Source organism: Ursus maritimus, unplaced genomic scaffold (assembly GCF_017311325.1).
Source record: "Ursus maritimus isolate PB19 unplaced genomic scaffold, ASM1731132v1 scaffold_23, whole genome shotgun sequence".
NCBI lineage: Eukaryota > Metazoa > Chordata > Mammalia > Carnivora > Ursidae > Ursus > Ursus maritimus.
Window position 1 is genome coordinate 40,497,957 of NW_024424786.1, and position 21,259 is coordinate 40,519,215.

Below are 21,259 nucleotides of genomic sequence, written 5' to 3' on the forward strand. Positions count from 1 at the left end.
GCTAAGTCTGAGCTCTGACCCGGAAGTAGAGGCTGCTAGAGGCGAGAGTGCGGCTTTGAGGGCCAGCACTAGAAGGGGCGGGTCGAAAGGGGCGTGCTTTGATGGCGAACTGTCGCTGTAGCCCTGGGAAGTCCACGCCTCCACCCTTTTCCCGGCCTCCTGTAACTCACTGGGAGAGTTTTGTGCCAATTAATTCCGCCATTACCCAGTGGCCAGTCAACTATCCCTTCGGTTCTGCCCGGTGGTGTCAACTGGGTTGACAACGCCTAGGTGTGCGCATGCGCTCCAGCGCTACCACTTTTGGGACCTCTCGTTTAGACCGGGACTCTGCGCACGCCCAAAGGGCTCCCCCGCGTCTTAGCGCTCCGCCACCTTCCTGCGCGTGCGTCGGGTTTCATGCCTTCAAGTTTTCCTTTTCCGGGTCCCAACTAGGCCCGTCAGGCGCATGCGCCACTGCTGGCTGGCGGCTCGCTGCTCCTTCCGGCCTCCCCCTTGGGCCGGGTCCCGCAGTAGCCGGGCGAGCGCGGAGACCGAAGCGAGTGACCTGTAACCCCGGAAGTGGACCTCAGGGTCCCGGGGCTCTCCCCGGGCCGGAGCCGAGGAAGCCGTCGCCTGCACCCCCGGAGCACCCACCCCACGCCCATCTCTGGATGCCGCCAACGGGTGTCCGGCCCGTGCCCCGCGCCTGCCTACCGGCTCGGCCCCTCGGAGCAGTTCTGGGCCGGGGGTGGGGGCCTGGACCCCGCCCCTGATGAGGCTCCACCCCCGCGTCCAGGCCTCGCACCGCTGACTGCCCGGGTCGGCCCCGCCCCCTGCCCGCCCCCTCGCCCGGCCGACCCCTCTCCCCGCTTGGGGGAGGCCATGGCGTGAGCGCGAGGCCGGGCCCCGGGGCCCTCGGGCGCCAGGTGGGGCATGGGCCGGCGGCCGCCCCAATGAGGGTCCCGGGAGGGGGGCGCGCGCAGCAGCGGCGGGGCCATGGGGTCGCAGGTATTGCAGATCCTGCGCCAGGGGGTGTGGGCCTCGCTCACTGGCGGTTGGTTCTTCGACCCGCACCAGAGCACCTTCTCCAACTGCTTCCATCTTTACGTCTGGATCTTCCTGCTCACCTTTCCCTTCTTGCTGTACATGGTGAGATGCTACCGCCACCTGTAACTCCCGCCGGGGAAAGGGAGGGCAGATGTCACGGAGGGGTGCTAATCTGGCAGGGATTCAGGGCCATGCCTTGGACGCTTGGGGTGTGGAGAGTGGACTCACTGCAGAGTTTAGGGGTATGTGGAGGAGTGGCCGGATTATTCCTTAACTGGGCTGGGTGACCTTGAGCCTCTCACTTAATTTCTTTCCAGTGAGAGGACAGAGCCCCCTGACAGGGTCTTTGTACCAGTTGCAAGGGATGGGTGAGGAAGTCTTGTGAATTTGTGAATGCTGGCTATGACTATGGTGGTAGGTCTGCCCCATGGGGACAGGGCTGTGTGAGGGGGACTCTGACTTGCTGCCGCCTCCAGGTCCTGCCCCCCAGCTTGATGGTGGCTGGCGTGTACTGCCTCGTGGTGGCTGTCATCTTCACTACCATCAAGACTGTGAACTATCGGCTACATGCTATGTTCGATCAGGGCGAGATTGTGGAGAAGCGCAACTCCACCATGGGGGAGCCGGAGGAGGAGCCTGCACAAGGGGACAGCAGTCTGCCCAGGTGAGTGGGGGAGGGGCTGTGTTGGCAATTAAGGGATCTTGGTGCCTGGACTTAAGCATCGGCTCTAGGAGCAGGTGAGCCCCTGTTCTGTGGTCAGACCCAGACTTTCGAGAGGACTCTGGAGAAGGGAGGAGTGCTGGGGTTAGTGGCGGAAGTACAATCTGAAGGGAGGGGGAGGTTAGCTGAAAGCTGATGCTTTTTTCCACTGCTAGGGACCCTGGAGTGGAGATGACGGTGTTTCGGAAAGTGAGTTCCACACCTCCGGTACGCTGTAGCTCCCAGCATTCCGTGTTTGGCTTCAACCAGGTCTCGGTGAGTGGTCCCTACCCTCAGCCTGTCCCACTCCTCTCCTGGGAGCCCATCCCCACTGAGGTATGTCCTGAGCCTAGTTCTTACTCTGTTTGTTCCTTCATTTCTCTCTTGGTCTGCTCAGGAGCTGCTGCCCCGGATGGAGGACTCTGGGGCCCTCAGAGGTAGGTGGCTGCTGCTCAGGTCTGAATTTGGCGGTGTGGAATGAGATGGCACCCCGATGTCTTGAAGTCCTGCTGACACCTGTGGGGCCATGGTTGCAGACATCAAGGAGCTGGTGCGGGAGCAGGGCAGCAACAATGTGATCGTGACCTCAGCAGATCGAGAGATGCTGAAGCTAAGCTCACAGGAGAAACTGAGTGAGTGGGCATGATCTGGCAGGGGCTTGTGGAGAAGACTAGCTATCTTGTCTTCGAGTCACCCCAACTTTTGCTTTTCCAGAGCTCTCTTTGTCCTTCAGGACAGAGCCTTCGCATTGTCCTGCCCCAGCTGGGCTCTGGGGTAGCAGTGGCCGCAGGACCCCCTTAGTGGCTGGTTCCTCTTGCAGCGTGCCCTTTCCTCATTTTGTCTTCCTTTTCTCTGATAGTTGGAGACCTTCCCCAGACACCCCCGGGGGCTGCCCCAGACCCCTCTCTCCCCAGCACAGACTCTTCAGAACGTTCTCCCTTGGCTGGGGATGGAGCCCCCTGGAGTGGGAGCAGTGTGGCCGACACTCCCATGAGCCCCCTTCTGAAGGGGAGCCTCAGCCAGGAGCTGAGCAAGAGCTTCCTGACCCTGACCCGGCCTGAGCGGGCCCTGGTGAGGACCAGCAGTCGACGGGAACAACGCCGGGGAGCAGGTGGCTACCAGCCCTTGGACCGGCGGGGCTCGGGTGAGCCCACCCCCCAGAAAGCAGGCTCCTCGGATTCCTGCTTCAGTGGCACTGACAGGGAGACGTTGAGCAGCTTCAAGAGCGAAAAGACCAACTCAACCCATCTGGACAGCCCCCCCGGTGGGCAAGCCCCCGAGGGCAGCGACACAGATCCACCCTCTGAGGCTGAGCTGCCCGCGTCACCAGATGCCGGAGTCCCCTCCGATGACACACTGCGTTCCTTTGACACGGTCATAGGAGCAGGGACGCCGCCGGGCCCAGCTGAGCCACTTCTGGTTGTGCGGCCCAAGGACTTGGCCTTACTGCGGCCCACCAAACGGCGGCCACCAATGCGAAGACACTCCCCACCTGGCCGTGCCCCTCGGAGGCCCCTGCTTGAAGGTGGGGGCTTCTTTGAGGACGAAGACACCAGTGAGGGCAGCGAACTGAGCCCAGCCTCCAGCCTCCGATCTCAGCGCCGCTACAGTACTGACAGCTCTTCCTCCACCTCCTGTTACTCCCCCGAGAGCTCCCGTGGTGCAGCTGGGGGACCCCGGAAGCGACGGGCCCCTCATGGGGCTGAGGAGGGGACTGCTGTGCCCCCCAAGCGGCCCTATGGGACCCAGCGGACGCCTAGTACTGCCAGCGCCAAAACGCATGCCCGCGTGCTGAGCATGGATGGGGCAGGGGGTGATGTCCTAAGGGCCCCCCTGGCTGGCTCCAAGGCTGAGCTGGAGGCCCAGGCGGGGGTGGAGCTGGCTTCTGGTGAGCCTGCTTTGCTGCCTGCTGAGGCCCACAGGGGACCTGCTGCCAACCAGCCCGGCTGGCGGGGGGAACTGCAAGAGGAAGGTGCTGTGGGGGGAGGTGAGTGCCCGCTCTGCCGGGGGTGGGGGGTTGTGGTGGTGAGCTAGGTATGGGCTTGGGTTTGGACAAAGGCCAGACTGGCGTGGCGCTGGCCAGAGTCAGCTCGGCCTCTGTCTCAGGCAGCAGGTGGATGTGGACTGAGTGATTGGGTGCNNTCTGCTGAACCCCTCAGATAAGCAGGGCTGGGAGAGCTCAGACACCCAGCTCCGGGTCCTGCAGTTAGCACAAAGCCCCTGCCCCTCGAGGACTGTCAGTGTCCACGTTGATTCTCCTGGGCCACCAGCGGGGCAGGGCAAGGCAAGATCGTGTCCTTATTTCCAAATGTGGAAACTGAGGCACAAGCGGTTAGGTGACCTGGCTAGACCCCAGAGGCAGGACACGGTTGGATTAGGCCTGATCTTTAGCTCCGTGCAGGAGCAGCTGCCACCCCCGCCCCCCGACTGTGTCTGAGGCTGTGTCCAAACCTCTGTGGCTTATGCACGGGGCCTCTCTCTGGGCAGCAGCTGACGAGACTGGCAAGCGGGACCGCACGAGCAGTGTGCGGCGGACTCAGGCGATCCGCCGGCGCCACAATGCGGGCAGCAACCCCACTCCTCCAGCCTCTGTCATGGGCTCGCCACCAAGGTGAGCGCCGGCCGGCCGGTCAGTCGGAGGGGCGGTGGGGGCCGGTGGCTCTGAGTGGTGCTGACTGGCGGTCCGGCCCGTCCTCAGCAGCCTGCAGGAGGCTCAGCGCAGCCGGGCCGCCTCTCACTCCCGGGCGCTGACGCTGCCCTCCGCCCTGCACTTCGCTTCGTCGCTGCTGCTCACGCGGGCGGGCGCCGCTGTGCACGAGGCCTGCACCTTTGATGACACGTCCGAGGGTGCCGTGCACTACTTCTACGACGAGAGCGGTGAGCCCCTCCCCAAGTCCAGTGGCCCGGCCCGTGAGCCCGGCACCCTCTTTCCCTCCTGCCAGTGGTCTTCGTGGTCACAGTGGCAGTGCTTGCTCTGTTGGCCACAGACCACCCGCTCAGCCCCGTGGTGACTGCTGTCCTTGTGCTGCCTGCCGTCAAACTTGCAGCCTCTCTCAGACGTGGGTGCCCTCATTATCTGTGCTGTGCTTATGAGGAAGCCGAGGCACGGCCTGAAGTCACAGCCGAGCAAGTGGCAGAACAGGGACTTGAACCCAGGGCAGGCCGACCTGCAGGCCCTCTCTGCTCCAGCTCAGGGTCCCTAGGGGCTGGGCTGCCATCCAGGGGAGCTCCTCACCGGGTGGTCCACGTGGGTCAGGCCTTGGTGCCCCTGTCCCTGACGTGCTACCTTGTGTCCCACACCCCTGGCCCAGGCGTGCGGCGTTCCTACACCTTCGGCCTAGCTGGAGGCGGCTACGAGAACCCTGTGGGGCAGCAGGGGGAGCAGGCGGCCAATGGAGCTTGGTGAGTCTCCAAGCTGGGGCTCTCCGGGCCAGCAGCCTGGTGGGTTGCCGTTTCTGGGGATTTTCTCTCTCTCTCTTTGCTCTGCTGGGGCAGGGGCAGCTCAGAACCCCTAGGAGAGGAGTGGGGGGAGTAGCAAAGGGCAGGCCTGTGGGGATTCTTCGACACTGTAGGAATGTGACATTTCTGGGCAGGAGGCTTCCAGGAAGCCCAGGTCCTGGGAGGGAGGCACTTCTGTCTCTTGCTTCTTCTGAAGCCTCTGTGCTCCTTTTGGGTATCTGAGCAGCCTCCTGAGACCCCCAGTTATGGCCTGGCTTTGGCCTTTTTTTTTTTTTTTAAGATTTTATTTATTTATTTGACAGAGAGAGACAGCCAGCAAGAGGAGGAACACAGGCAGGGGGAGTGGGAGAGGAAGAAGCAGGCTCCCAGCAGAGGAGCCTGATGTGGGGCTCAATCCCAGGACTCTGGGATCACGCCCTGAGCCGAAGGCAGACGCTTAACGACTGCGCCACCCAGGCGCCCCTGGCTTTGGCCTTAATCCCAGTGCTGACCTGGGGCTTCCAGTGGCCCTGATCTTCATGGCTGCTGTTCCCCACAGGGACCGCCACTCACATTCCTCCAGCTTCCACTCGGCTGATGTCCCTGAGGCGGCGGGTGGCCTGAACCTGCTGCAGCCAAGGCCCGTGGTTCTGCAGGGCATGCAGGTGCGCCGAGTGCCCCTGGAGATCCCGGAGGTGAGGAGCTAGTGGTCAGGGAAGGACCTGCAGGAGGGGTGGTGGCGGCAGCAGGAGCGGGGGGGCAGGTCATGAAGCACTTGCCCCGGTACCAAGAGGAACAGGCAGCTCGAGTGAGGGCTCTGGGGGCCCTTGGTGTCTGTCCTGACCTTTGACAGCTGGCCCTGGGTGTGCAGGCTCTGGATCTCTATGGCTCAAGGAGTCGTTCGTTTGCTTATTCAACAAGCGTGTCTGGAGTATCTTCTTTATCCTGGAGGGGCCCTCAGGGAGCTGGGATGGCGGGTCTCTGCAGTGAAACCCGCAAAAGAGGCAGGTCAGCCTACTTGGCCGTGCGTGGCCTGCCGCTCTCTGTGCCGGGCCTGGGTGCGAGGAGTGGCTTGGGGCCCACTGCCCCAGCTTGTAACCTGCTGCTTCACTCCTGAGGGTGTCCCGGTTTGACACGGTCAGTCTAGCGATAGCAGACGTGTTAGGACATGTAAGATACAGACTCAGAATTTAAAGAACAGTGGTTAGAGGGGTACCCACACGTTTAACGCTCAGGGTCACAGAGCATGTGCAGTGCCTGGAAGCCCCATGTGTCCCTTTCTGATTTATTCTCCAGAGGCAGGGGCCGTGCATCTTTGGCTCTGCATGGTATCCCCAAGGCCCAGCTCAGGGCCAGGCCCATAGCTTGCCCCCTAAGTATTTGCTGAATGAAGAGCACAAGAAATCCTAAGAGATTAAGTCGCTTGCCTAGGGTCTCACAACATGGTCGTTGGCACCCAGGCCTGTCGGCAGGGCTGGTGCTCTCTGTGCCCTAGGGTGGGGTGGTCAGAGTGACCCCCGATGGCTCTGTCCAGGAGGATGGTAGCATTTGTACTGGGTCCCAAAGGACAGGGTGGACTTCACTGAGCCTAGGAAGAGGCGGTAGAGGCTGCCTGAGTGGGGAGGACAGACATGGGCGCTGGCGACTCTGGCCCTCAGCAGCCCCAGCAGCCATTGAGCCGTGTTCTGGGGACCCGGAGAGGGGAGCGCGCCTTTGTGGTGGAGCAGTAGGACTGGCCACAGGGCCACTAGGTGGCGGGAACTTTCTTTCTGTGCTGGAGGAGAAGGCCAACCAGCCAGTGTGCACCGGGCAGGGGAGTGGTGGCAATGGACCGTGTTGGGGGGCGAGGGGCTGATGGCTGCGGCTGTGGGGACCGCAGTTTGACCTGCTGGACCAGGACTCCCTGCACGAATCCCAGGAGCAGACGCTGATGGAGGAGGCGCCACCTCGGGCCCAGCACAGCTACAAGTACTGGCTCCTTCCTGGCCGCTGGACATCCGTGCGCTATGAGCGGCTGGCCCTCCTGGCCCTGTTGGACCGGTGAGTGCCCACCTGCCTCGGCGCCCTGGCCCCGGGCCTTCTGGACCCTCTAAACCTGTGGAGCCCATCACGGCGTCAGAGAACCTAAAGGTTGGGGGCCACTGAAGTTGCTTCAGGGGCTGGGGTCTGCTGTCCAGTTTGAGCAGGTCCTTCGGGGGTAGAAAGGGGTGGCCGACTGGGTGGTGCTCGAGTTACTCCCTGTCCGAAAGCCCCGCTCCAAACAAACTATTCTCGTCCAGTCTCTGCTTTTATTTGCTTCACCATTGGATTTGATGAAATTGAGTCCTGCGGTCTAAAAAAGCTCGCAAGGCTCTTATCTTAGTCTTCCCCTTTCTTAGGGGTAACTGAGGCCCAGGAAGTCAGAGAGGAAGCCAGATGACTTTTGTTGTCTGCGTGGATGGCTTGGGCCTAGAACCTGTGGCCTGGCTTCCCACACTCTGGATTTCCTCCTGGCACTGCAGCCGGCGTGTGTCGGGCACTGCCTGTGTGCATAGCACGGCCTGCTTGATCGGGCATTCGTGAGCCGGAGACAGGCAAGCGCCTCAGTAGCGGCCCTTGGAGCCTTCAGGGTCTAGAAGGGCAAAGATCGGGATGCAGGGTAGCAATGGGGCAGTGTCCTGGAGCAGGTGCCACCTGGCCCCGTCCCTGAAAGGGATAGGTTTGCATATTTCGAGGACAAGGGGGGCCTGGGCACAGGCTCCGATGTGGGCCTTTGTGGCTGGGTCCTGTCCTCCTCCCCACCCCATCTGCCTTCGCCCCACTAGCCAGGAAGGAGATGGGTGTGCCCTGGTGTGCCCTGACTCTGCTGTCTCTGCAGGACTCGGGGGCTGGTGGAGAACATACTTGGCGTCGGCCTGAGCAGCCTCGTCGCCTTCCTGGGCTACCTGTTGCTGCTCAAGGGCTTCTTCACGGATATCTGGGTCTTCCAGTTCTGCTTGGTCATCGCCTCCTGCCAGTATTCCCTGCTCAAGGTCAGGCCTTGCTGCTTGGGTTTCCTTCTCCCACCTACCTCTTTCCAGACGTCTCGGTGCCCACAACCCGTTTTGAGGGGTGTGAGCTTGAAGGGAGAGAAGGTGCTTAAGATCGCCTGTAGTCAGCCCCCCATCTTACCCATGTGAGAACCGAGGCTCAAACGGCATAGGGTCCTGCCCTGGTCACCCCTGACAGTCCAGTAGCGGAACTGAGCAGGTCCCGGGGTCTCTGACCCTCCCTTGGGCTCTGGCTCTCATTGCCAACATAGCTCCTGTCTCTTCTAGAGCGTCCAGCCTGATGCGGCGTCTCCCATGCACGTGAGTACCAGTGCCTTTTCCCCCCAAGGCTCACACGCGGGCCCTGGGCAGGGCTGAGACAGGCGTGGAGGGGTCTGCGAGGGGCAGGGATCCTGAGACCACCCCTGTGGCCTCAGATCCTCAGTCCTGCTGCCCTCACCCTGCCAGGCTTTCTATCTTGGATCCAGGGCCATGGGCAGGGCACGGGAGCAGGCATGAGTCTGTGCGTGTGTGCGCGCGCGTGTGCACATGCGTGCGGGGTGGTCAGCTGGGGAGACCCGGCTCCTCACTGTCCCGCTCCCCAGGGCCACAACTGGGTGATTGCATATAGCCGGCCTGTCTACTTCTGCATCTGCTGTGTGCTCATCTGGCTGCTGGACGCCCTGGGCTCAGCTCAGCCCTTCCCACCCGTCTCCCTGTATGGCCTCACGCTCTTCTCCGCCTCCTTCTTCTTCTGTGCCCGGGATGTGGCTACCGGTGAGATTGGACAGCATTGAGGTGGCCTGGGGGAGTGTGGCCCTGAGGGTGGTGGGCCAAGGGGTGGTCTGTGGGCTGACCGACTGGGCCTTTCCATTTCCTCCCTGACAGTGTTCACCTTGTGCTTCCCGTTCGTCTTCCTCCTGGGCCTCCTGCCCCAGGTTAACACCTGTCTCATGTACCTGCTGGAGCAGATAGACATGCACGGCTTTGGGGGTACAGGTATGGGGCCCATAGGTGGCTTGGGGGTCAGGACGGGCTGTGGTTTAGGTATGTGGCTCCAGCTTTTTGCTGATCTTTCTCCTCTGTGTATATTGTGGATTGCAAGAGCCTATCTCCCCCCCGCCCCGACATCCCCCGTCCCCAAACAAGTGGCCTAAACCCAAGAATGCCAGGGCTCTGAAGGCCTCTTAGGGCTTGGGGAGCAGACAGCAGTGGGCTGGGGATGGGTCCCAGGGAGGTTAGCCTGTGGGAATTGAGGGGCAGTGGGGTGGGGGTGGGGGTGGGGTGCAAACAGGTAGGAGTTGGGCTTTACCTGTTGTTTCTCCCCTCATAGCCGCCACCAGTCCACTCACGGCGGTGTTCAGCCTCTCCCGCAGCCTGCTGGCTGCTGCCCTGCTCTATGGTTTCTGCCTCGGGGCCATCAAGGTAGGGATGGCCTGTGGGGTGGGGGCATGCTGAGGCCCAGGGGGGTTGTTAGGACAGGACTGTGAATTGGGTTCAGCAGTGGCTTCTCCCATGGGGGGACCCCACCCCCACCCCCCACGCTTACCCTTGCCTCCCTTGACCAGCATGGGTTCTCTCCCCAGACTCCTTGGCCGGAGCAGCACGTCCCTGTCCTCTTCTCGGTCTTCTGTGGCCTCCTGGTGGCACTGTCCTACCACCTGAGCCGTCAGAGCAGTGACCCCACTGTGCTCTGGTGGGTGCCTGCATGTGCCCGTCCGTGCGCATGCGTGTGTTTGTGTGAGTGTCTGTGCATGGCAGGGGTTGGCGGTGGGGGTCTGTGCACGTGCCTGTCACCTGCTGACCCTGGAGCCCTCGGGAGGGGAGGGGCGGCCTCCGCAGACCCGGGCCCCTGCCTTTTGTCACCCACCCCAGGTCCCTGATCCGGAGCAAGCTCTTCCCCGAGCTGGAGGAGAGGAGCTTGGAGACAGCTCGGGCTGAGCCCCCGGACCCGCTACCAGACAAGATGCGCCAGTCGGTGGTGAGAGCTGGAGCGCGGGGTTCTCGTCTTGGGGAGGAGGGCTGCTAGGGTGCGGTCGGCCCAGGCCGGCAGGCACCCACGCTGGTATCTCCCGCCCGCGCAGCGTGAGGTCCTGCACTCTGACCTGGTGATGTGTGTGGTGATAGCCGTGCTCACCTTCGCCATCAGCGCCAGCACCGTCTTCATCGCCCTGAAGGTTCGTGTGGCCCGGGCCACCCCTGCCCCCTCGCTCTTTGCAGGAGCCCGCTCCGCCTGAGGGCCCCGGGCCGCCGTGGCCTCGTGTCCTCCACCCTGGCCCGGCCCATGCCGGGGCCCCGTGGGCTCCTCAGCCTGCGCGGCTGGGCTGAGCGTCCGGCCTGTCGCTCTTGCAGTCGGTGCTGGGCTTCGTGCTGTACGCGCTGGCCGGGGCCGTGGGCTTCTTCACGCACTACTTGCTGCCGCAGCTCCGCAAACAGCTGCCCTGGTTCTGCCTGTCGCAGCCCGTGCTGAAGCCGTCTGAGTACAGCCAGTACGAAGTTCGCGGTGAGTGCCCACCCCGGCGCTGGGGCCCCTCCGCCCCTCCTGCCCTGATTCCCAGGGGGCCTGCAGCCTGGTGAGAGCCTGGCCCTCTCGGCTCAGATTGCCAGCAGGGGGCAGCCTCTGCCCACGCCGCCCTGTCCCCACGGCCCCTGCGCAGCCCTGTCTGCCCTCTTGTCTTGCCTCCTGCGCCCCGGCCAGGCCCCTGCGTGCCTCTTACCCTGCCCGCCCTGCCCTTCCTCTGCCCGTCTTGCTCTCTCTGGGGGGATGGAGGGTGTAGAATTCCAAGGCCCTAAAGGGGTCTGTTGTCCAGCAGAAGGATGGACTGGTTGCCCGGTCGGCCTGGCCGATTTTCCCCTGGGTGGTGCGATAAAAGCACCTGTAAGCCTCTGTTTCCTCACCCACCTGGATTTGTTACACGGAGTTCCACATGCCCTGCTTGTAAGCGATAAAAGATTTTGCCCACTGGGCTGGCGTTCCCACGTGGCTACAGTCAGCTCAAGCTGGGTGGCGGTGACCCGTGACAAAGAGGCTGCAGCTTGAGGTCACCGTGTATACGGGCCTCACCCAGCCTGCCTTGGCTCCGGTGGGCATTGGGGATGTCCTCGTTAGGTTTTTTTTTCCAGAGAGCAGAATGGGCAAAGCGTGTGCCCTAAGACCCTGAATGTCCTGCCCAAGCCTCACCGCCCTCATTCGAGCTGCCGCAAAGTCTCTGGGGACCCAGAGAGCCATGTCCCATGGTTTGCCCTCCTTCCAGGTTCCTTCCGCGCGTGCGCCTGACCGGGCCCGGCAGGGGGAGGGGAAGGTAGAGGGTCAGCAGTCCTGCCTTCTGTCGCAGGCGCTGCGCAGGTGATGTGGTTCGAGAAGCTGTACGCCAGCCTTCAGTGCGTCGAGAAGTACCTCATCTACCCCGCCGTGGTGCTCAATGCTCTCACCGTGGACGCCCACGCCGTCGTCAGCCACCCGGACAAGTTCTGCCTCTAGTGAGGACTGCCCCACCCCCCACCATCCCGGGTCTCCATTCCCACAGGACGCGTGGGACCCCCGAAGCCCGCCGACAGAATGAAACCTGCCTCAGTTGCCCCAGCAAGCTCAAGCACTTCTTGAGCTCCTGACACTGTTGAGACAGTTGCCCCTTAAAAAACAGACGTGTCTACCAGATGTGTCTTAAAAGGGTGACCCCTTTAGAGAGCAGAGACTAGGAGTCCCTCGCCCACAAGAGCAGGGCCCAGCTCAGCAGAGCCCAGGCCAGGGCCGGGGAGGGATGGGCCCCCCCCTGGGCCCCCCCCCCCTCGGCCCCCTGAGTCCCATCTGCCACATAACGCCTGCTCCTCACCCCCAGCTGCCGGGCGCTGCTGATGACCGTGGCTGGGCTGAAGCTGTTGCGCTCAGCCTTCTGCTGCCCACCCCAGCAGTACCTGACCTTGGCCTTCACCGTCCTGCTCTTCCACTTCGACTACCCACGCCTGTCCCAGGGCTTTTTGCTCGACTACTTCCTCATGTCCCTGCTGTGCAGCAAGGTGAGCTGATGGCCACGCTGCAGACTCTGGGCTGTGCGGCGGGAGCAGAACTTGTGTGCGTTGGCAGCAGGGAAAGCTTCCCCAGGGGCCTGTAGCCCTGCCAGCTGCTGCTCCACGTCAGCCCTGCCGTGGGCCTCCGCAGCAGGTTCCCCAGGGGCAGAGCGAGTGGTGGTTTAAAGCGCTAAGGTGACTTGCCTCAGGTCCCCCAGAGAATGGGTGACCCGCTAGGACTTGAATCCACATCTGCCTTCGCTGCCCGTTCTATGAGTCGTGGCCCTTCACCACCTTCCTCGTGAGCAGACTTAGCCTTCTCTGGATACCAGCCTCTGAGCTCTGCCCCTTTGCCAGCCACAGCCCTGGGGAGCAGTTAAGAGCTGAGTTTCAGAAGCCCCTGGGGCCTGGATAGCTCTAGACTGTTCTGCCAGACTGTGGGGCCCCCTGATGTGGGGTTCGGGGCGGGGGGAATCATTCCCTGGCACTCTACCCGAGGCCTCTGGTGGTGCCTGCCGTGGGACCCCAGCATGGCCTTGAGCCTTTTTCTCTTTTACCTGGGCGTTCTAGTCTGGTTTTCTGGTCTGGTCCAGGACGGTGGAGATCCAGACTGTGCTGCTCTCTGAGGGTGGGGCCTCCGTATCATAATTTGCAGTATCATGGTCAGGGTCCAGTTTCATCGGTGACTGATGGCTTGAGCAAGTCGTCGTCCTGCCCTGCTTTTTCTGAACTTTCCCATCTGCGAAATGGGACAAAAATAGGAAGCTTCCGGGGTGGTCTTGCAAATAGACGGCTAATGCTCCCTTAGAGGGTCTGCTAACAGGAACAGGTGCTTTGAGCCAGGTCCAGACAGAAAGGGCTGGGAGTGATCTGGAGCTTGACTCCCACATGGGCAGCCACTGGAGTGGCCCCAAGGCTCTGAATGGGTACTTGGCCGACTCCATCTCTGTGAGTGACTTGCGTATCTTTTCCTTTTCCCCTCTCCGACCCTGGCAGCTGTGGGACCTGCTGTATAAGCTGCGTTTTGTGCTGACCTACATCGCGCCCTGGCAGATCACCTGGGGCTCCGCTTTCCATGCTTTCGCCCAGCCCTTTGCCGTGCCTCGTACCCAGCCTGCCACCTGCGGCCTGGGGGGGGACGGGGGGCGGTGCGGGGAGGGCGGTGGCCTGGATGGGGGCAGGTTAATGAGAGTTAAGGAGTGACGAGGGAGGCTAGGGAGGGTCGTGTGTGCCTGCCACCTCCTTGACTCGTGCCCAGACTCGGCCATGCTGTTCGTTCAAGCTCTGCTCTCGGCACTCTTCTCCACGCCACTCAACCCCCTGCTGGGCAGCGCTGTCTTCATCATGTCCTACGCGCGGCCCCTCAAGTTCTGGGAGCGCGACTACAAGTGAGTCTCGAGGGAGCAGGTGCCTCACCCAGAGGGGCCTCGGAAGGAAGGGGAGCTTGGGGCCCGGCAGGGTGGGGTGCAGAGAGGGGCCGCAGCAAGGGTGCAAGTGCTTGAGCATGGCGGGCTTCGGGTGGCTGGCTGACTGATGAGGGCAAGACCTGAGTCGGGCCAAGCCTCAGGCTGACCCCTTGGGCTTCCTGGCCGTGTGGTCCTGGGGCAGTCCCCTCATGTTCCGGAGCCTCGGCCTCCTATGAAATGGGACTCTCATGGCATCTGCCCAGAGAACAGGGGTGTGGGTTATGAGGATGCAGTGGTGGGCTGGCGGGAATCGTCATCTGAACCTGTCGGCCAACTGTGTTCTTCGTTCTGTCTAAACAGCACTAAACGTGTGGATCATTCCAACACCCGCCTGGTCACACAGCTGGATCGGAACCCCGGTGTGTACTCGGCCATCCAGGGGCCTTTAGGGCGGCACCTCCCTGGAGAGGGGGCCTTGCTTACTTGTCATCTTGTCCATTTGTCTGTCTGTCCTGGGTCTCAGGCGCCGACGACAACAACCTCAACTCCATCTTCTACGAGCACTTGACCCGCTCGCTGCAGCACACGCTATGTGGGGACCTGGTGCTGGGCCGCTGGGGCAACTACGGCCCCGGCGACTGCTTTGTCCTGGCCTCTGACTACCTCAACGCCCTGGTGCACCTCATCGAGGTCGGCAATGGCCTCGTCACCTTCCAGCTGCGTGGCCTTGAGTTCCGGGGTGAGCTGCGGGGCCTGGGCCTGACGCAGGCCGCTGCATTTCATGGCGTGTGAGGGCCGGATTCTAGCCCAGCCCTGCCCTGATTTGCAGGGTGACCTTGAGCAAGGCACTCTTCCTCCCTAGGCCTGGGTTTCCCAGCGTGAGTGGTGAGGGGGCCAGGGTCTCCTTCGCCAAGCCGTGTCCCTGCCCTAACTCTGGGTGCACAGGGACCGAGCAGACTGCTCTGGCGGAAGCGTGGGCCTGGAGCTTTGGGTTCGCCCCTCAGCTGCCCCCGGCGTGCGCTCTGGTCTTGGGCTTGGCTTAGTTTGGGAGCCGCGAGTAGCCCCCTGGAGGGAGCCAGCTCTTTGGCCTCAGGAAGACGCACACGTTGGATGTCAGCTTCAGAAGAGGCCTCTGAGGGTACAGAGGGGCTCGAGGCACAGCTCACGAGCACGGCGAACCTGAGCAGGTCGCTTCTTCTCTGAGCTTCAGTCTTTGCCGTGGTCTCTGGGCGTTTGGAGGGGGAGCGGTTCGTTAATCCAAGTCCAGTAATGGTTACTCACGGCAACCCCAGGCAGGGACTGGCGAAGACCTGGACTCTCGCGAGGGAGGCAGGCAGGGAGGTCCTGGTGGCCCCTGACTGGGCGCCCCCCACCCCCAGGTACATACTGCCAGCAGCGCGAGGTAGAGGCCATCACGGAGGGCGTGGAGGAGGACGAGGGTTGCTGCTGCTGTGAGCCTGGCCACCTGCCGCGGGTCCTGTCCTTCAATGCCGCCTTCGGGCAGCGCTGGCTGGCCTGGGAGGTGACGGCCAGCAAGTACGTGCTGGAGGGCTACAGCATCAGCGACAATAACGCGGCCTCCATGCTGCAGGTGTTCGATCTCCGCAAGATCCTCATCACTTACTACGTCAAGGTACGGCCGGCGGTGGCTGGGCAGCAGGGCCCCCGGCTAGCGAGCTCTCGCCGACTGGCCGCGTCTGAGTGTCATCTAGCTGGTCGGGAACCCGTTTTGCCCAAGGGAAGCAGAGGCCTTAGAGAGTTGACGCATCCTCCAAGATGCCACCCACCACCGGACAGCAGGCCTCGGGCCCCAACAGCTCGTGTGGCTCCCGCAGTGGGCTGTGGGGGGGCGGGGTTTGCTGTCACCCTCCTCTGGAAGATGCACCTCGGACAGTGGGTATCGGGGCAGGTGGGCAGCGTGTGCATGGGTCCCCCTCACTGGGCTGCTGGTCCTGGGGAGGGCAGCTGTGGAGGCCAGCCTTCTAGACCACCAGGACCCTGCCCCACTCCCATCAGCACGGAGTGCCGATAATGCTGACGGTGGGGGTGGTAAATGATAATCATAGGAGTGGCTGCCAAGCAGTGGTGACCACCAAGGGGCAGCCTCTGAGCCAGGCACCACTCCTGAGCTGGGTGAAGCCCACCACACCCTCCAAGAGGGCTCCCGATGTCTCAGCGGTGGAAGTTGACTGGCAGAACGAAGCGATGAGCCTGAGGCCCCAGGATCAGGAGAAAGTGGCGGAGCCGGGCTCAGGCCCGGGCCCAGGCCTCCTGGGTGGTGCTGAGGGCTGTGAGGCACAGTGTGGGGTCCAGCAGGAGCCCTGGACTGGGTTATGGGAAGCCTCCTTTGGGATGTCACCTCCTTTGCTGTGCCTCCGTTTATCGCCTTGAGGAGGGATCCCTGGAGCTCTGTGAGAGGGCGAGAATGACAGCCCGCAGAGGAAGGGCACTGCAGCAGTGAGGCGAGGGTGGTTCCTGTCCACGCTCTCTCATGCCCTCTTGGCATGTGCCCTGGGGCTCCCTGTGCAGGGCCTGGCGGGCAGGGGGGCCTTGTCAGGGCCCAGGGAAGCCTGCTTACCTGAGGTTCTCTCTAGGGCAGTCCTCTGCACCTGCCAGCTGTCCTCTTGCCTCCGTGGACATCCCATCTGTGACACACGTCAGAGACGCTGTAATTCCTCTGTCGTTTTTCCCGTCCACCCAGCCACTCCTAGGGAAGGGTGTGTGAGCCTCGTGCCCCTCACCTTCACCAGGAAAAAGGCTGTGGTCCAGACAGGGACATTCCCAGCCTCAGGTCATCCAGGGGTCACAGTTCTGTCCGCCTCCCCCCGCCAACCCCGTCAGAGAAGTGCCCTTACACAGGTCACCCTGCTGCCTCCCGCAAGCCCAGCTCAAGGCCAACACGGCCTTCTCGTGGCAGTGCACCAGGCACCCGGCCAGGCCCTGGCTGGCAGGCTGAGATGAGCCCCACCCCTGCCAAGTTTACTGTCCCACGGGGAAGCTGACTCGCCATGGCTACGGCAGCCTCACAGGCTGGGCACAGTCAGAGCCGGGTAGCGGTGTCCGGAGTACCTGGGGAATGCTCTGCCAAAGACAGAGTGTGGGCTGAAGTTTGGAGGGGTGAGTCGGGGCTGCCAGGGGCAGTGCCTCTGTGGGGTGGCGGCTGTTGAGGGCAGCCCCTCGAGCCTGCATACCCCACAGAGCTACCCTGCTGGACGCTCCTACTTCTGCCTGGGTGCCCTCCCCAGCCCCGGACTTCCCACACTGCACCCGGGCACGGGGCCAGCCCCATCGGCTCCATCCCAGGGTGGCCCATGGAAGCCCGATAGCCTTGCTGGTTGCCAACTGCCAGCCTCACACTGCTCATCCATCCTGCCGGTCTGCCTTCCAGAAGCTCTTTTCTGTTGGCTCAAACCCCTGTTCTGCAACCAGCATCCCCTTAAAGGATACAGGAGCTCTGACTTTGGACACAGTTACTGTGCCTTTGCCTTTTTTCTGAGAGGAATGCCCTGTGGCTGTGAGACCTCACCTGCCTAAAGGGACCCATGACCCGCAGGCACTTAGGTCCCACTGGCCTACAGGCAGCCCCACTACCTCAGCCTGACCTTCCGAGGCCTCTCAGATCTGGATCCCACAGCGTAACGGTGTGGGAGGTCCTGGGGGCTCGAATCCTAGCTTAGTCTGCCCTGCTGGGTAACCTCAGGCAAGTCTCCTGTCTTTCTGAACCTCAGTCTCTTACAAATGGGGGATCTTCTGAAGCAAGCAGGCGAGTGCTTGTCACAGTGCGGAACCTTCTAGGGGGTGCTCTGTAAGGGGGGGTGCTTCCTGGCAGCATTCTCCTCCCTGGCCTCGGAGAGGGGAGCGGACTAGCCTGATGTGGCATCAGGGAACTCAGAGGAGACGCGAGGTGGGGGTCCTAGGAAGCATCCTGGTTCTTTCTCCTCCATGGCGAGGGCACGGCCCCGGCCACGGGCCACGGCTCTGACACCTGCCCTCTCCTCGCAGAGCATCATCTACTACGTGAGCCGCTCACCGAAGCTGGAGGCGTGGCTTAGCCACGAGGGCATCGCAGCGGCCCTGCGGCCTGTGCGGGCGCCGGGCTACGCTGACTCGGACCCCACCTTCTCCCTGAGTGTGGATGAGGACTATGACCTTCGCCTCTCTGGCCTCTCGCTGCCTGCCTTCTGCGCGGTGCACCTTGAGTGGATCCAGTACTGCGCCTCCCGGCGCAGCCAGGTCCGGCCCCTGCTACCCTGGGGCTACCCCCCACCCCAGTTCTCCCTTCCCTGTACGGGTTCCTCTTGCTCTCAGCCTCCCTTGGTCTGGGCCCTAGCCCCCACCGCAAGTTCCCTGTCCTGGGTCTGAGCGGGGCTCTGGGGATGGGGTCCTTGTGCCACAGGCCGTGGACCAAGATTGGAACTCGCCGCTGGTCACGCTGTGTTTTGGTCTGTGTGTGCTGGGCCGACGGGCCCTGGGGACAGCCTCGCATAGCATGTCTGCCAGGTGAGTGCAACGGGTCCAGCCGGGCCGCCTGTGTTTCCCTCTACCCCTTCCACAAAGAGCTCCAGGCCGGCAGCGCCCAGGAACCACATCAGGCTTTCCTTCAGGGGGGACTCTTCACTGTGGGCAAGGCGCCTCCCAGTTCTAGACCTTTCCCTGTTCCTCACCGCCCCGTGAGGGACCTGGACTGACCTTGTCAGGATGGGGGAACGGAGGCCCAGCGTGAACGGTCCCAGCTCAGAGCCCCGTGTGGTGCGCCAGAGCCCCGAGACCTTCCCGCTCAGCCGTCTTCCTCTTCCCCAGCCTGGAGCCCTTCCTCTACGGCCTGCACGCCCTGTTCAAGGGGGACTTCCGCATCACCTCCCCACGTGACGAGTGGGTCTTCGCTGACATGGACCTGCTTCATCGTGTGGTGGCGCCCGGGGTTCGCATGGCCCTCAAGCTTCACCAGGTGGGGAGAGGTGTGCCCAGGTCGGGTGGGCGCGTGGGGGGTGAAGCCCCTCCCCAGGGCAGGGGCCACTGACCCAGCCGTCCCGTCGGCCCGCAGGACCACTTCACGTCCCCAGATGAGTACGAGGAGCCGGCCGCTCTGTATGATGCCATCGCCGCCAACGAGGAGCGCCTGGTCATCTCGCACGAGGGCGACCCGGCCTGGCGCAGCGCCATCCTCAGCAACACGCCCTCGCTGCTGGCGCTGCGCCACGTGCTGGACGACGCCTCGGATGAGTACAAGATCATCATGCTCAACCGGCGGCACCTCAGCTTCCGCGTCATCAAGGTGGGGGGAGGGCCCTTCCCCCGCCCCGCCCCCTGCCTGGCACCGGCCCCCTGACGCTTGCGCGGGGCCGCCCGCAGGTGAACCGCGAGTGCGTCCGCGGCCTGTGGGCCGGGCAGCAGCAGGAGCTGGTGTTTCTGCGCAACCGCAACCCCGAACGCGGCAGTATCCAGAACGCCAAGCAGGCGCTGCGCAACATGATCAACTCCTCCTGCGACCAGCCGCTGGGCTACCCCATCTACGTGTCGCCCCTCACCACCTCGCTGGCCGGCAGCCACCCCCAGCTGCGGGCACTGTGGGGTGGCCCCGTCAGCCTGAGCGCCATTGCCCGCTGGCTTCTGCACAGCTGGGAGAGGTGAGCCCCGAGCCCGGGGGGCTGAGGGCCCGGCGTGGGAAGCAGAGGCTCGGCGAGGTGAAGCAACTTCCTCCTGGGGCTCAGGGGAGGAAGTGCTGGAGCCAGGACTGGGCCCCGAGAGCCGACACCGTCCCAGAGCTGACCCGCCTTCGTGCTGCTCTCCCACCGTTGAAGGTGGCCTTATCGATAATGCCTCTCCTAGAAGACCCTGCGGAGTTGGGGCTCAGAGATGTTAGCTGGCTTGTCCTAGCGCTGGGGGACTTGGCCGCTCTGGGGTCTCGGGCCCTCCCCCTGCCAACCCGTCCCTCCCCGCCGCCCCTGTCCCAGGCTTCATAAGGGCTGCGGTGCCGGCTGCAACAGCGGCGGGAACGTGGACGACTCGGACTGTGGCGGAGGCGGTGGCTTGACCTCCCTCAGCAATAACCCCCCCCTGGCACACCCCACACCTGAAAACACAGCAGGTGAGCTGGCGAGGCCGGCCTGAGCCAGTGGGCGAGGACAGCCTAGCTGAGGTCTCAAGCCTCTTATCTGTCTTCCACAGGCAGTGGCGACCAGCCCCTCCCTCCCGGCCCAGGCTGGGGCCCTCGGCCTTCTCTGAGTGGCTCTGGTGACGGGCGCCCCCCTCCTCTGCTGCAGTGGCCGCCCCCTCGGCTCCCTGGACCAACTCCTGCTTCCCCCGCCCCCACCGAGGGTCCCCGGCCCTCAAGGACCCCTGGCCCCGGTCTCCTCAGTTCTGAGGGTCCCAGTGGGAAGTGGAGCCTGGGGGGTCGGAAGGGGCTAGGGGGATCTGAGGCGGAGCCAGCCTCAGGGAGCCCCAAAGGAGGCACGCCCAGATCTCAGGTAAGGGTCGTGTGGAAGGGTTGGGTCCTGAGCTACTCAGGTCTGCTTTTCCACCAACCTCTCTTCCCTCTGCTAGGCGCCCCTAGACCTCAGCCTCAGCCCGGATATCAGCACCAACGCCTCCTCGCCCTCCAGAGCAGCCCAGGACATTCCTTGCTTGGACAGCAGTGCTCCTGAAAGTGGCACACCCACTGGGACCCTGGGTGACTGGCCTGCCCCTTCTGAGGAGCGTGAGAGCCCAGCCGCCCAGCCCCTGCTGGAGCATCAGTACTGAGCAGCCTGGTACCCTCTGGATCCCAGCCCCAGGATTCAGTAACTTGGATCCCTGGTCTCTGGCCCTCTCTGCTGGACCACAGAACTGAGTGGCTTTGGCTTCCACATCTGAACCCTGACCTCTGGCTGCCTTAGCCAGAGTATCAGAACTAAGTGGCCCAGACGTCTGACCGTGATCCCTGATCTCATCCCTAGTCCAGGGCCTGGGCTCCCCAAACTGAGGCAGGCAGCCTCCCAGCCAGGCCCTAAAAGCCAAACCCATGGGCTGGTCCCGCTTCGAGCCCGTGGCCAGGACTGACTTGACTTGGCCCCTGGGCCTGTACTGCCTGCAGGGGCAGCCCCCTGGCCTGAACCTGGGGCTGAAATGTGGGAAGGGTGGTTTCTTTTTTTCTTTCTTTCTTTCTTTTTTTTTTTCGTGCTTCGGAGACACCAGAATTAATAACACTATTTTTGATTTTGGTTCGTGTTTTCTTTTTCTGACTGGGAATGTTAGGGTGGAGGATAGAGGAGGATGGCCAGGTCAGGGTAGATGAGCACAGAGAGGGGGATGAAGAATGTGGGGCCGGGTTATGATGGAGGTAGCGTAAGACCCAGGTGGGGTTCAAGTAGGCCTACGTCCCCTTCCTCACAAGACTGTTCCTTTTTAAGCCTTGATCTGAAATTCATTTTGTTCAGTTTCTCACCCCTGTATTTTCAAAGACTTCCAGCTCATGAGGCTAGTGCCTAAGATTATCAGCCTTGACCTTGGCGAAAGCCTTTCTCTGAACCTCAAGTTCTCCAACTTATAAAGAAGAGAGGACACCTGTCTAAGGTGTTTTAAGAATGAGAGCATGTGGAGAGCAGGGTCTAGTGCTTAGTAAGTGCTCATAAATAGTCACTGTTTCTGGGCATCTGCTGTGTTCTGGTCCCAGTGGAGGGGTGCGGGGGGGGGGG

At 62.8% G+C, this 21,259-nt stretch overlaps 1 protein-coding gene across 1 annotated transcript; it reads left to right on the forward strand.

Moving 5' to 3' along the window:
• Positions 1-960: 960 nt before the first annotated feature.
• PCNX3 (pecanex 3) lies at positions 961-20,785 on the forward strand. Its single transcript, XM_040639410.1, has 35 exons — positions 961-1,128; positions 1,503-1,690; positions 1,903-2,002; positions 2,124-2,163; positions 2,263-2,358; positions 2,586-3,713; positions 4,214-4,337; positions 4,425-4,603; positions 5,038-5,128; positions 5,724-5,859; positions 7,083-7,204; positions 8,022-8,175; positions 8,461-8,493; positions 8,778-8,949; positions 9,061-9,171; positions 9,506-9,597; positions 9,759-9,868; positions 10,048-10,153; positions 10,257-10,349; positions 10,525-10,675; positions 11,508-11,652; positions 12,012-12,189; positions 13,177-13,285; positions 13,439-13,568; positions 13,947-14,005; positions 14,110-14,325; positions 14,966-15,219; positions 17,589-17,819; positions 17,983-18,086; positions 18,387-18,534; positions 18,631-18,861; positions 18,939-19,213; positions 19,541-19,674; positions 19,755-20,053; positions 20,130-20,785. Exons 1-35 carry the CDS (start codon positions 976-978, stop codon positions 20,325-20,327), a joined length of 6,090 nt encoding a protein of 2,029 aa, XP_040495344.1. The 5' UTR covers positions 961-975; the 3' UTR covers positions 20,328-20,785.
• The last annotated feature ends 474 nt before the right edge of the window (positions 20,786-21,259 follow it).

Excerpts from the sequence above, each read along its gene's own strand:
- PCNX3 (XM_040639410.1), top strand. The coding sequence starts at position 976 with ATGGGGTCGCAGGTATTGCAGATCCTGCGCCAGGGGGTGTGGGCCTCG. Across the intron at positions 13,286-13,438 it reads CCAGCCCTTTGCCGTGCCTC|ACTCGGCCATGCTGTTCGTT; the intron begins GTACCCAGCCTG and ends ACTCGTGCCCAG. Across the intron at positions 20,054-20,129 it reads GAGGCACGCCCAGATCTCAG|GCGCCCCTAGACCTCAGCCT; the intron begins GTAAGGGTCGTG and ends TCCCTCTGCTAG.